The 14,261-nt window shown below is 34.2% G+C and overlaps 2 protein-coding genes across 2 annotated transcripts; one reads left to right on the forward strand and one right to left on the reverse strand.

Moving 5' to 3' along the window:
- Positions 1–279: 279 nt before the first annotated feature.
- Positions 280–5,429, reverse strand: LOC148226943 (beta-1,3-glucan-binding protein-like). The gene is made up of 7 exons (XM_088202203.1): positions 4,772–5,429; positions 3,842–4,047; positions 3,653–3,774; positions 2,904–3,061; positions 2,600–2,833; positions 558–688; positions 280–499 (listed from the first exon to the last, which is right to left on the reverse strand). Exons 1-7 carry the CDS (start codon positions 4,920–4,922, stop codon positions 311–313), a joined length of 1,191 nt encoding a protein of 396 aa, XP_088058329.1. The 5' UTR covers positions 4,923–5,429; the 3' UTR covers positions 280–310.
- A 2,877-nt stretch (positions 5,430–8,306) lies between these two features.
- Positions 8,307–14,235, forward strand: Nup75 (nuclear pore complex protein Nup75). Its single transcript, XM_088202179.1, has 8 exons — positions 8,307–8,446; positions 8,556–9,266; positions 9,345–9,467; positions 10,045–10,272; positions 10,337–10,446; positions 11,567–12,030; positions 12,097–12,196; positions 14,020–14,235. Exons 1-8 carry the CDS (start codon positions 8,408–8,410, stop codon positions 14,222–14,224), a joined length of 1,980 nt encoding a protein of 659 aa, XP_088058305.1. The 5' UTR covers positions 8,307–8,407; the 3' UTR covers positions 14,225–14,235.
- Positions 14,236–14,261: the final 26 nt, after the last annotated feature.

A 14,261-nucleotide genomic window follows, 5' to 3' on the forward strand; every position in this document is an offset into this window, starting at 1 on the left:
TCCAGTTCTACATATATCATTAGAGCCATAAAATTATCCTAGCAATGCGACAAAGTGCAATTTCTATTAAGCTGTATTTTAACCTACTTGACGACATTGGGCTCTTGATACAACTATTATTTTACCGACGACGCCAAGTAGGCCCAAAAATATTCCTCAAGATCCTCAACTTCAAAGCCTGCAGCCGCTGAAAATCGCTGGTTTTAATTTATTTATTAAACTGCGTTTAGTGCACCCTATTTTTAATACGTTTATTAATAACAGAAATAATCGAAACAATTCAATTGAAAACGTTTATTTGCTGCTATATTCACAAAGCCGTGACTCTGACGTAGTCGATCAGCAGTTTACTGTTTTTTCCCCAAGTCTTGTGCCAAGTGGCTTTCTTGTTCCAGAAATTGATCATTGGGTACTTGTCCCAGTCGCCCCAAGGTTTATTGCCGACATTGTCTACGAACTCCGACCACCCGCCAACCGCCAGTCCGATGGAAACAGAGAACTGAAAAGAAAGATTACAATTAAGAGGCAAGTATTACGCTACTGCGCTTTGTACGAACCTTGTCATCGAAAGGCTTCATGTCCGTGTCCTTCCAGTGTTTACCCCGTTCTTCAGTACACAATTTGCTGTACTTGTTTTTACTATTTACTGTGCCGTACACTTCACCGTCCACCGACATTTTGATTTCATCTAAGCCGAAAGTATACATGGATTAAGGTTGAATATGGCTATATAAAGGATGATCCAGCTTCAGTTTCAAAACATTTTTAAAAAAATACACAAATCTAAGGATATCTTCAGATTTTTTTATTGATCGCACATTTGTTGCATATCATTAATTATGAAAAATAATATCAATTAAATGGCCGCCTCTGGACCTTTCAATATAATTTTCCTACTAATCTTTCCAAATAATCCTACGGCATTAAATCGCATGATCTTGGCGGCCAGTTGACGTCACCAAATAATGCGACAATTTAACAATTTTAACGGGTTGAGCAGTGATCCGCTTTATAAATGTGTTATTGCAAACAAACATTTGATACTTTGAACACGCGTGATTATTAACAACTGTCTGATTTACAGTGCTGCCAACGCAGGAAACTCGAATTGGATCAGCCAATACAGTGACGATTACACAATTAATATTAGACAAACCACTCTAAAAACTGTTACAAAATGCGTTAGCTTTATTTTTGAAGTCGACAAACAGAATTATGTCTACACGTCAATCGGAAGAACAGTTTGTGAAAATATGGCAAAAAGCTACTGCTACGAGGGTAGGTCAATCCTTAAAAAATAGATGGCGCAAGCAGTATCAAAACAAGCATGTTTCTGAAAAGTACCATCTGTAAATACACTGCTGTCAAATTGTCAGCCATTTACATTGTGCCCTTTCATATTACAATCGATTGAAGCAAACATCCTTTGTTATTTTCAAACAATGGAAAAAACAAGTTTCGTGTAGTGATTAAATTCATTCATTTGAAAGGCAAAACAATGAAAGAAATCAAGGTCGAATTAGATGAAGATCGTGGCACATCTGCACCAGCGTTTAAAACTGCTTACAATTGGGTGAATGAATTTAAACCTAATCGTACATCCACAAGTGATCAACATCGTTCGGGACGTCCACTTGAGGTGACTACGCTAGAAATGATCGACAAAATCCACGATATGGTTTTGAGCGATCGACGAGTCAAAGTTCGCAAACTTATTTAGGCTACAGGCATATCATATTGCTCAGTGGTTTTTGTACGAAAAATTGGGTATGAAAAAGATATCGGCAAGATGGATACCGCGATTGCTTACAGTGCAGAATAAACACAATCATGTGGTCGATTCAATGGCTGGTTTGGCGCTTTTTAGTCGCAATCCTTACGAGTTTCTGCGTCGATACATAGCCGCTGATGAAAAATTTGATCCACTACTACACTCCAGAAATAAAGGAGCAATCGAAACAGTGAGTTTCTGGAAACGATCCGGTTCCAAAGAAGACGAAGACGGTGACCGTAAAGGTGGTGGCCACGGTTTTTTGGGATGCTCACGGAATCATCCACATTGCCTACTTGAAAAAAGGACAAACGATAAACGGAGAGTAAAAATCAAGAAAATACATTCAGATTTGGCCAAGAAGAAAGTGCTCTTCCAACAAGACAGCATGCACGGGAATACAATTGTATAGTTTCAAAGGCGGAAATGCATGAATTACGCTTCGAATTTTTGCCACATTCACCGTATTTAACATATTTAGCCACTAACGACTTTTTCCTGTTTCTAAACATGAAGAAACGGCTCGCAGGAAAAAGATTCACGTCGAACGATGATGTCATCGCCGAAACAGAAGCCTATTTTGAAGACCTTTCGGAATCTTACTTTTTTAACTTACTTACTTACGTGTTTCTCTATTGTTTTGTAAGGATTTATTGACCTTCCCTCGTAACAAGTAACAATAGCGTTCACGTGTTCAAATTTTGTACGGTTCATCTCAACAAGTGCACATTCCTCAGCGATTTTAATTGCATCAACTCAAAAAATAGGCGCTATATATAACGTGGCTTTCAATTACTAGATATCCTAGAGGGGGTTCACAATATTCACCTTCGGTCCACTCGAGTCCGTATACGTGAAAAGCGTCTCCCCAGCCTGAATTATTATTGACAACTTGCATTAGGCCGCTGCGTGGACAAAAGTGCACATAGTTTAACACGACGCCTCCATATAGAACGGAGTTGCCATCTTTCATATTTCTGTTGCCTCTCGCCATGGCGATTTTCATCTCGCCGGAAGCATAATAGTAGTAGTCGCGATCTGTCTGAGGTCTCAGATACAGTTCTGAAAATAACATTTAACGAGTGACGCGTAACTAATAAAAAAAATGTGTAATTAAGAGAAGAGAGCTCACGCGGATAGATCCAATCTCCGACGGGCAATTTGGCTCTGATTTCAACTTTGCCGTAGGTAAAGCTAAACGACTGTTTAGTGCTGATTCTTCCAGACACGTATGGCGGTAAAATATATTCGTTCGCTGAGGCATGCGCCCAGCAGCGATTCGTAGTGCATCTGAAATGTGACAAATTTAGCGTCATTGCTCTTATTAAGCCAGGAAACCCGTAAAATCTTACAGTCCTATATCAATGCTACCAATAATATCTAAAGTATTCGAAAAACTTCTGTTGAAAATAATGAAATCCATAATAGAGAAGAAAAGCAATTCCTTGGCCAACCAAGTTTGAGTTCCGAAATTAACATTCTAATCTAATAACATTTCAAACAGATTATTTAGAATTAAATAATCTGTTGCAGCGATTAATTTTGCTCTATGTTCACGCCAATGGGTAAACATAGAGTAAAATTAATTACTGGTCATAAACAAGACCAGTTTTAATGTAAAAAAACATTGCTCTTATCTAAAAATATTAATCTCATTTCACATGTGATTTAGGTGACAATGAAATTACATATTTTTACTATGACAAATTCTTTGCGTGAAAAAATAACGGTAAATGTAAATCTCGGGCGGAATTCCTTTGCAATGGACAGACAATATACAAGTGTTTTATATGTGCTTCCAGAATTCGCAATTGCACCAAATAGTTTACATCATTAGTTCACTGTTTATTTCGTCAGAGTTCATTTATAAAACTTTCATACCCCTGGATATGCAAACTGCCGTTGCGCAATTCCTCGTCGTCAGTCAATTGCTTTAAAGAAACGGTAAGTAGGCCTTTGTCTACGGAGATGGCCGATTCTTGATATGAAACAAACTCCTTTTCCTGTAGAAAAGAGACGAATGCTATGAATGAGAAGGTGTCGCAAATATAAAACAAACTACTTGTTTACCTTGTATTCCGGAAGCGTCGACTCCACCGCCCACTTATTCCGGTCAAGAGAGTTCCCATCGAAGTTATCCTCGAAAATGACGTCGCATTTATAAAGCTCCTTGCCGCCGTTTGCAGGCCAGTACCGAGTCGACGCATATAGATCGCAGCCGTCGATCGGTGCGTTAGTAACTGTCTCTGCGCATTTATTGTTTGAAGAGGTGTTTCCTAAACGAATAGCCAAATCATAAACGAAAAAATCAAATGAGTACCTGATAGACACTAAAAGAGTACATCGTGAAAACTGATGTGCCTAGCGCCAGCGTTACGCACAGGCAGAGCAGGCGCCCGTCTATGACAGCCCAATTAAAGGGGCAGCCAAAGAACACCCTCACGGTCTTATTGTTTTAAATTTTAAAAAATTGTAAATTACAAAACGATTTACTATACAACCTTTGACGGAGATTATTATGCTCCTTTGGTGCCACGAAAAATAGTCAACATTTAAAAACAATTCTTTCATAATTATCTCAGAATTTTATTAAGAATATTACTCATTTTTAAGCAATATTTGATAATTAAAAATGATTATTATTATATGTACTATATTATTATTAAGTTACGGTTCAACATTGACTTGCAGATAAATTGTGGAGTATTTGCTATTGGTTACTTATGACTACATATTAATTATGCATACCCAATCCAGAGAAACAAGTATTATAATACATTTGTAATTCACTTTTACTTTTGACAAAGAAGATAGTATAGCTTAACTTTTTGAATTATAATAGTTTATCTTTATGATTTTTTATAAAATTTTAGAATCTAATGTGACTCAGATATTTTGTCGTAATCTTGCATAATAATCTATTTCCTTATTCTGCTACTAAATGCCATTTATATAAGAGGGCCCTCGATTATACATTTGTACCCAGGATCCTTAATTTACCTAGCCCAAAAAGGAGGGGTAGCAACCCTTCGTGACTGATTGAAACCTCGCCGTCGAAGTAGTAGTACAAATGGGGTGCTGGTACTGGGGACGAACAGACAGCTACCACGTAGCAAAGCGCAGCAAAAGCCACGTTCAAGGTGCGAAACATTGTTATGATACACTGAAATAAGGCAGATAATTTGATTAGTTTTTATATGTGAACTTTCATAATTGGGGACGACCTAACGCTGATAATTAGCCGTTTATCGGAATTTTTATATTTTTGCTCTGCTAATTTGTCGGAAATTAAGCGATTTTTTTATAGATTCAGTTTTATTGACGACCAAGTATTATGTACTTATTTAAATATATATGTGTTTATTCTCGTAGTCTCCAAAACGTCTAGAATATATTTGAATATATACACAGAAATATACCCAATTCTTGTAGTATTTTACATAACATCTTACACTATATGGCCCATACAGTTTCGATTCATATATGTACATATATACAAACATATATCGACTACACTTTATTTATTATGGTATCAAAATTGTCGCACTCGTAGATTCGCATCTAATATATTATTAAAAAAGTCGGAATATAGCCATTTCCGAATATTCCGGATACAAGAGGCTAGCCGCGCACTTAGGCAAAACTTATTGAAAGTAGTGGAGGCAACGGTAACAGGACTCGTCCGAAGGCGTCGGCGTTTTAATACGCCTTCAGGTCAAATGATAAAGAAAGTATTATGCAAAATTAGAAAATAATCTTTAAAATGACCAATTGCTACAATTGGTACTTATTAATTTTATCGGCGCCACACAGGAACGGAATTTCAGATTTTACCAGGGAGAGGGAGGCAAAATTTAGCGAGTCATTGGTCGTTTTTTAAATATTTCATTAAATGGCATGCATTTTTCTGGAAAATTGAAAAATGCCTATACCTCACAAATTACGTCCCTACTTATAATTCACGTCAAAAGCAATAAAATCGTGCCGTCGCCGTCGTAGTGGAAACGCTCGGTTATCTAGCGTTCATAGTAAGACTTTTTATAACAATATTACGACTTAAAATAACTGAGAATCGAATGAAGCATATCTAAACCCAATTTTGACCAAAAGGAGAGCGCAAAAAACAAGGAAAAAATCAATCACAGAGAACCTGTTGCACAAAAAGCAGCGTTAAAATTTTTTTCTGAAGCCGAAATAAAGAAGAAAAAATATTTTTTTTAAATCATTATCTCGCTAAAAAGTAATAATAGCAAAACAAATTCGAACTGCATATAAAGTAGAAAACGATAATCAATCATTCTTCACTTTTAAAGCTGAAATTGATATGCATAAGCTGAATGGAATTAAAATCGATCGTATTATTCATTCAACAAGCGCATGCATTATTATTATGAATCATATTAGTGATTAAATGAGAAAAAAACGTATTTAAAAAAATTGTTCAATCGAAAAATATAATTTTATTGATAATTAATGAATCAACCACTATAAGCAAGAAACATACTTATTTTGTATTTTAGATGCTGTATCGAGAGTGTTGAAATGTATTCACTGATTTATTTATTCTGGATTTGATTAAACATGAAAAGGTAACGGCAAAAATTGTGTATGAATTCTTACTCTAATGTCTTTATTTTTATGGGATGACAAAAGATTATTTAAAAAAATATTTTGTTTCGGTAGCATGCGACGGCGCTGTTAGGGTGTAAAAGTGAAATTAAAAAAAATCTGACCGAATAAATTTTGTTTATTTTTTTTATGATCTTCGTGGCATAGGATGGGTGCTTTAAATTTTATTTGAATGCTATTTGAATATAACTTTCTTTAGTAAAAAGCTTGACAAAGAGTGAGTTACGGCACCTTTTTTAAAAAAACTCTTCTAATAGTAAATGAGTTCCAGTTATGATAGTTAGCCCAGTTAAAATGTCTTAGTTCTCTTTAACCGTCTTTTCAGGTTGTTCATATTAAGGAGTATGCTGCCTCGATGTTGACGTGCTGTTAGAGCCTCGCTTCGTGTTTAGCAGCAAAACATTTTATAGCACTGGTGACGTTTTTGACACCTAGGTCACGATGTATGCCTTTATCGCGAACATACCACGGAGCATTCACGACGATTCGTAACACTTTATTTTGATTTTTTTAAATCATTTTTATGTGGCACTGCTTTGCACATCCCCAGAGCTGTATGCCGTAGACTCAAACTGGTTTCAGGATTTGATTGTATATCTTGATTTTGTTGTATATTGATAGTTTGGAGCTTCTTCCCATTAGCCAATATAGCTTTCCATGTTTTATTTCAAGTTCTTATTTTCTATTTTTTTTTTAATGTTCCTTCCACCGTAGTTTTTCTGCAGGGTCTTGCCAATGTATTTAGCTATATTTCCAAATAGCATAATGTTGCCGTTTATGTAAATTTGCAATTTATTAGTTATATTTTTATTAATGAAGTTGATATGTACATATTTTAATTCATTATTTTCTCCAGTTAGTGATCCTGTCAGTGACTTGTTAACTTTAATTAAATATGTTAATTTAACTATTACCTTTTTTGGAAGCTCCTTCATAATTTCGCCAGTTATTACGTCAAATTGAAGTGCTATATTTTAATTAATATTAGTCATTATTTTTATAAATACTTCTGTTAATGCTACATATCTTATTTCTTAATTTTCTTGGTTTTCTATCTAACTTTCTTTGTCGTTGTCCTGTATTTCAATTTAATTTCTGTATAGCAAAAGCATTAGATTTTGTTTGTTATCACTCGCCAATCTCCATTTATTATTTTATTGACGGCATATGCGTTATAGGTCTTTTTAACCCATTCATTGCTTTCCATTAAGAATATTCTGCATCTTAATCAATAATTATTTATTAAGTCTTTGTTTAGTTTCGGAATTTTTCGTTTTAATTGTTGTGCTTGATTATTTAGAATATTTTTACCCCTAGGGTTTGACGTCATATTCTCCTTGCCCTTCTTTTTTCATTTCGCAAATTTCTTATTTAAATGTGTAGTTATTGCTTACTGCCTTATGGGTGAATTCTTTCATATTGTTCCAAGCTGCTTTTTGTATGTTCTTAAAGTAGTATTTAGCTTCTTCCTCGAGTTGTTGTTTTGTTTTTAATTGTAAATTTAACTTAATGTTATTTTTCAGTTTTACTCAGAAGCTTTCTCAATCTGTCGTTTTGCTGGCGAGAGTTAGTCTAATTTATCTTTTAATTTGTGATGTTTTTGTTAAGCTGGTTTTCTCTGGAAAGCGATATACGAGTTAGAAGTCCGAATCTTGATTTTCTCATTGCTATTTGCTTTTTGTAGCAGTTAATATTTGGCACTAAATCCCCTCCCGCGAAATAATTTTCATCAAGATGCTTTAAAATGTTCAAATATTTTCAAAACTACTTTCTTAAATCTATAAAATATATTTTTGATCTTATAAATATTTAAAATTAGTTAAATATTTAATTTTAATTTTTAACTATCTGTTCATCTTATTTTTTATTTAGAGGAACGCCATGGTCTAATAAAGCGGTGCTAAGACCGCACACCGTACAAAAAAATAACGGTTTGCGCGCCGGGCCGGTTTGCTACTGTCAATTCATTGTCTCGCATAAAATCAATTGTCAATTGTAGTTCTCACCATGGACGACTTTGAGAAAGGAGATCCTATTACCACTTTCGTAAGAAATTTCAATATTCGCCTTAGCTTCATTAGCTTCATTGTCATTTTGCGCATGTAACCTAATTTCACCATGCCATGAACATTACCGAGTTTTATCGTCGTTTTAGCTGATTCCTGATGATTTATGCCGTCGAGCCGGCATGGGGGCCGCTTGGATCAACGGCACCGAAATAGCAGTGTTTCCGTTTCATCACACGTCTAAGACAGTCGACGCTAAGAAGAGTAAATTCTCTCCATGCAACCCGAAAGTTTTCATGCTGCGCCAAGAAGTCACACTTTTCCACCCGATCGTAAGAAAACTGGTGAACGAGTCTAACGGTACCTTCCTGGCATTGCAAAAGATAGCCGATAAATCCGCATACGGAGATTGTAGACCAGAATTGCTCAAAATATCTCGTCAGTATAGAGCTATAGTGAGAGCTTGCTTAGAAAACTTGCACGAAACTATCGAAAGCACTAACGACGACAGCGAGAAAGATATGTTAAAGAACAACGTCAATATATTTTATTGCATCGAATGTATATGGCACATTTGCGAGATCTTGTACATAGATAATATGCCGGGAGACATTATAATGCCACAGTTGTTGGAGTGGGTCAGAATACACTTTCCGAATCACGAACAAGTAGCTTCTCAAATACTGGAAAAGTGCGAGATCGGCGCTGATGATAACCCAGACTATTGGAATACCGTCACCGGTATGATTATGCAAGGAAGGACCGATATAGCCAGAGGATTGATGAGATTACACACAAATTGCAATAACAATCAGTTCATGATTGCGGACAACATATTGAAATCGATGCCAGTTTTTGATGTAATAATTTCAATTGATTTTTTTGATTTGTGTAATATAATGTTTTAATTTGTACTTATAAGTCTGTTTTTATTTTAGGCTTATAGCGTATTATCAGTGAACGAGTTCAAAGTCAGTTGGAAGCATTGGCAGTTGATGTGCGAGTCGAAAATAAACGCTAAGACTTTCCAATCCGAACCACATTTAGAACACATCATGAGGGTAATAAATCTTAGCGATTAGATTACTTATAAATCAATATATGTGAATTGTCAGCATTATAAAGCATTTTAAAACTATTAAGGTCTGGACATTTTTTCTCAAGTTATTTAAAATAATATTATAAATAAATAATAATCTTTTATATAATCCAATAAGATTAATGTTTGAATATTTCTTAAATTAAGATCAATTAAAAAAAATTAAATTATTATAAATTTACAATTTAACTTCTAAAGTTAATTCTGGCAAAATGGAATTTATTTAATGTAATGTAGAGGATGCTTTTTACTATATTCAATAAAATATATTCATTCAAAATGGCTTGGATTTGGGGCAAAACTAGGTTCCAAAAGGTTAAAGAATAAAATACATACATGAAATAACATATACATTCAACATTTCAATCATCTGTACTTTGTATTTTAATTATAATTTATAGTAAAAAACAATTAAATTTGTATGAAAGTCCAAATATCTCAAAACTATGTTTGTCCGTTAGCCTTTGTGTCTTATCTGTTCCTATTTACTCATAAGAATATTTTATCTAACAAAAATTATATCTTGTTTAACTTTTCAGTTAATCACTGGACAGAGAAGCGCCTTGGAAGCAGCGAGACTGAATTACACAAGCTGGTGGGAAGTATTCGGCGCTTGGATGTTATACGTATCACCGGGAGCAAGACGGGGAGATCTGGGAAGACTAGCTCTCGAATGTGCTTCCATAAGACCTCTGGGAGCTCCGTTGCCCAAATCCACACAATTAGATAATGTTTTATTGGCATTAATGGAAGATGACTTACATCAAGTAATATATTTTTCTACGTCACATACCTATTTTGAGCCATAATGCTAAGATGGTTTAATTTCAGGTATTACATGACATTCAGCAATTATCAGATAACGGGTGGTTAGCCACGCATCTGACTGATTTATTGGTACACTGCGGCAAATTGAAGATTGCCGACGAGAATTCAGTCAAGTATGTCAATTAATATTATTCAATATTGTATGGACATCATTTGGGGGGGTGGGCACTTGCCCCTCCCCCTTTGAATTTGGCTGGTCAACTTTTGCCCCTCTCTTAAAATTTAAAAAAACAGTCGAATATATCACAAAAATATTTTTTTAAACATGTAATTTCAGTGAAACCATATCGGAATACATTTTTACCAGTAAATATATATTTTCACTAGTGAAAATATAATTCATCTGGCAGGTACTAGTAAAATTATATGATTTTAAATTTTTTATACTCAGTAATATATACATTTACATACTTTTCACTATTTATTTACATGCGATTTATAAATGTTGCAGTGAATGTGTATTTTTCAGTGAAGTTATATTTTCACAAGTGAAGGCGTAATACATTTTTACTATAAAATATATATTTGTACTAGCGCAAATATAATTTAACTGATAGATGCTAGTGAAATTATATGCTGCTTTAGAATGTCTATAAAACTCAATTTGAAACGTACATTTGCTGTTTAAACCCAAACCTAACTTACGCGAATTAACTAATTATAGCTTAAGAACTTTAATTAGGTTAACTTTAAAATAAAAACTAAGCCAACTCAACTCTCAGAGGAAAATAAGCAAAAGAAATACAGACAAACGTCACATATTTCTCCATAGTTTGTCTGTATTTCGATATCACACTATGTTTTAAAAACATGATAGCTATCCTTACCGATATTACTACATATGATATAAAAGTATTGGTTAAAGTGAATTCAAATCGAATTTTGGTCAATAGGACGGCGCAAAAACAATTATCACTTCTCAGGTGTCAAAAATTCACATCAATAGCAATAAAATCGTGTCGGCGCCGTCGCAGTGGGAACGCTCGGTAACGAGCCACTGCGACGGCGTCGGCACAATCTTATTGCTTTTGATGTGGATTTTTTACTTCTGAAAAGGGATAATTGTTTTTTGCGCTCTCCAATTGGTCAAAATTCGGTTTAGATATATTTCATTAGATTTTCACTTATTGTAAGTCGTAATATTGTTATACAAAGTCTTAATATGAATGCTAGATAACCCTGAAAAAATCTGAAATAGTGATACTGATTGTCTAATATAAATTATTTTTTTAGTGTTGCGGAACAGTTGCGCGATTCTCTAGTTTTGGATTACGGTGCGCTTCTAGCTAGTCATCGTTCTTTGTGGTCGGTCGGCTTTTCGTATCTGTCCCAAAGCCCCAAAAGTTTGATCGACGAGGAATATAGTGGCGAAGGTTCGCACAGAGCGGCCCTTTTACTTTCTAGCCTTCCGCTGGGATCCGAATATCGCATCATGAAGATGTTAAACGAAGCCAAGAAGTACAATTTGCAAAGCATCGGCGAAACCATCTGTCAAAGGCAAGCCATAGTGATGGCCAAGCGGGGAAGAGGAGGAGCGGCTCTCAGTTGGGCGTTGAGGGCCAGAGCGGCGCCGTTGGCCGCAAGACTGGCCGATATCGCTCTCAGGAAGTATGCGGAAACAGGACACTTGTCAAACGACGATCTCATAGGAACGCTAGGAACTGATATGATGCTCAGCGATCGATTAATATTTTTAGGTAGTATTAAACATTCGGTATTTATTTAATAGTGTAATTTATTAATTTTTTTATTATATGTTTTAGCAAAATACTCAGAATTTCATCGCTTATATAAAAACTGCGAATTTAAAGAGGCCGGTAATCTCATAATATCTTTGCTATCCTCGAAGATTACTCCGAATTAGTAAGTTAAAAATTATTTACTAAAAAAATAACTATTGGTACGAGTTAGGTAAAAAATGTCACAGTAGTTGATACTAAGTTATATCTTCTCGCTGACTTATTACGCCAATCGAGCCACATTTACAATAATATTGTGCTGACCCTGACGACATCTATTCATAGTATTTGAAATAAGACGATGATGGTTGATCACACTGGTATTCTAAAAATAACATTTCGTTCTAAATGTCTCTATATTATATTTAATGAAAAAATACGATATTCGTTCATAAATAAATTCGTAGTAGCATTTGCAATCTCGCACGCGCTCGGCGTCTCAACGGTTAATGTAACAATTAAAATTCATACTTATTTATAAAAAAAATTATTTAAGCTTAAATTCTTACTTATTTATATATTTTCTATGCGATTTTTTTTGTTTGGTTTTTTTCCTATCACCAAACAGACTTACCTTGTTAAATATTTACCCAACAAATCAGTCAAGTTGATCAACATAACTGATAAGTGTCTACAAGGTGACAATGTGACCTAAAATAGCAAGCGTATTGATGTCACTTTTTACTGTTAAATACAATATGGTCCACATTATTTTGGTTACTGACTAAAGACTCAGCTGCTTTCTCAGACTTCTAAAAGACGCCTCGGTTGATAATCAACCTCGCTCCGTTTATTAAGCGTTTGGTTGAACTCTATTCCAAGTCTAAAGCGGAGTGGTGGTTGTGTGTCAATTTCTAATTAAAGTACATTCCTACTGTAAGCGAATTTTGTATGCCATATTCGATCTCATAATCCAATACCCTCCTGTTTCTCAATCGTCCTGCAAATGTAATGATTCGAGATGGAGACTTTCTTTTTATTTGATAAATATCTAGTTAGACTATACATATATGTATGTAAAATTATTTTTATTTTTTGCAATTGCTTTTAAATCGTCTATTGTATCGTTTGTATAACACCGATAAAAAAAAAGCTTGTTTTCAGAAAACAATTATTTTTATAAGCAATTCCTTAAGACAAATTTGGTAGCAACATTCATAGGTGGTCCTGACAACATAATAATGTAATAAATTACTCATATTTGAGTCATTATTCTTTGCATATTACGCATGTTTAATTTTTAATGGGCTACATGTAGATAAATCCGAATCACTGTAAGTGTGGCTCTTAAGTTCGAAATACGGATTTATCCAACGCTCAATAAAAAAAATAAAGTGCTGAATTAATTTTCATAGAAAAACATGTAATTAAATAAAATGAAACCTGAAGGTGAATGTAGATGCAGCATAGAATGAATATAAGCACATTACTGAATAATTGTCTAATTACGTGATTTTTTATTAAAATTAATTCAGCACTTGACTTTAATTAGTCAATTATACAGTAAAAAATGAATATATTGTATTATAGATACAGAATAAAATTAATATGAACATAAAAAAATGATAAATAAATCTTTAAATTTATTTTTTACTGACTTGACTTTTTATAAAATTTAATTCAGCACTTAAAGGGTTAAATTATAAGCCTGCAAAGTGTTAAAAATAACACAAATAAGATTATTATTATTATAATTTTCGTAATAGATCAATAATAAGTGCTTTTAAGATCGATTCTACGTTAAGGCATATTGACATCCGACAACGCCAACTTATATCGATCTACTCAAAATAGAACTGGTCATAGTTTTAACAAATAAATTTGTCAGTTTCACAAAAAAAGTTATGTATTAACAATAGGATAATTTATTAAGTCCAATTACAAATATATACTTTATCATAAGTACATGTCTTAAAAAATAATTAATAATTTTATCATTGGTTGCAGTTTTTGGTCAACTTTACTAACGGACGCGCTACCTCTTCTGGAATGCAACGAAATAGTCTTCGGCGCCGACGACACTTACGAAATCATGCACTGCGTCGAAGAGAGAGCGCTTTCACACGAAATGGACGACAAAATAGAATTGTTGCGCTTGGCACTGGCAAGAAACTTAGCGAGAACCCTGCTCGCCGATAATATAGAAATCTAAAATTATTTCTCTATTTTAAATATATTTTTAATAATTG

This window comes from Plectrocnemia conspersa, unplaced genomic scaffold, assembly GCF_051122295.1.
Source record: "Plectrocnemia conspersa isolate PC_06_02 unplaced genomic scaffold, ASM5112229v1 ptg000013l, whole genome shotgun sequence".
Classification (NCBI taxonomy): Eukaryota; Metazoa; Arthropoda; class Insecta; order Trichoptera; family Polycentropodidae; genus Plectrocnemia; species Plectrocnemia conspersa.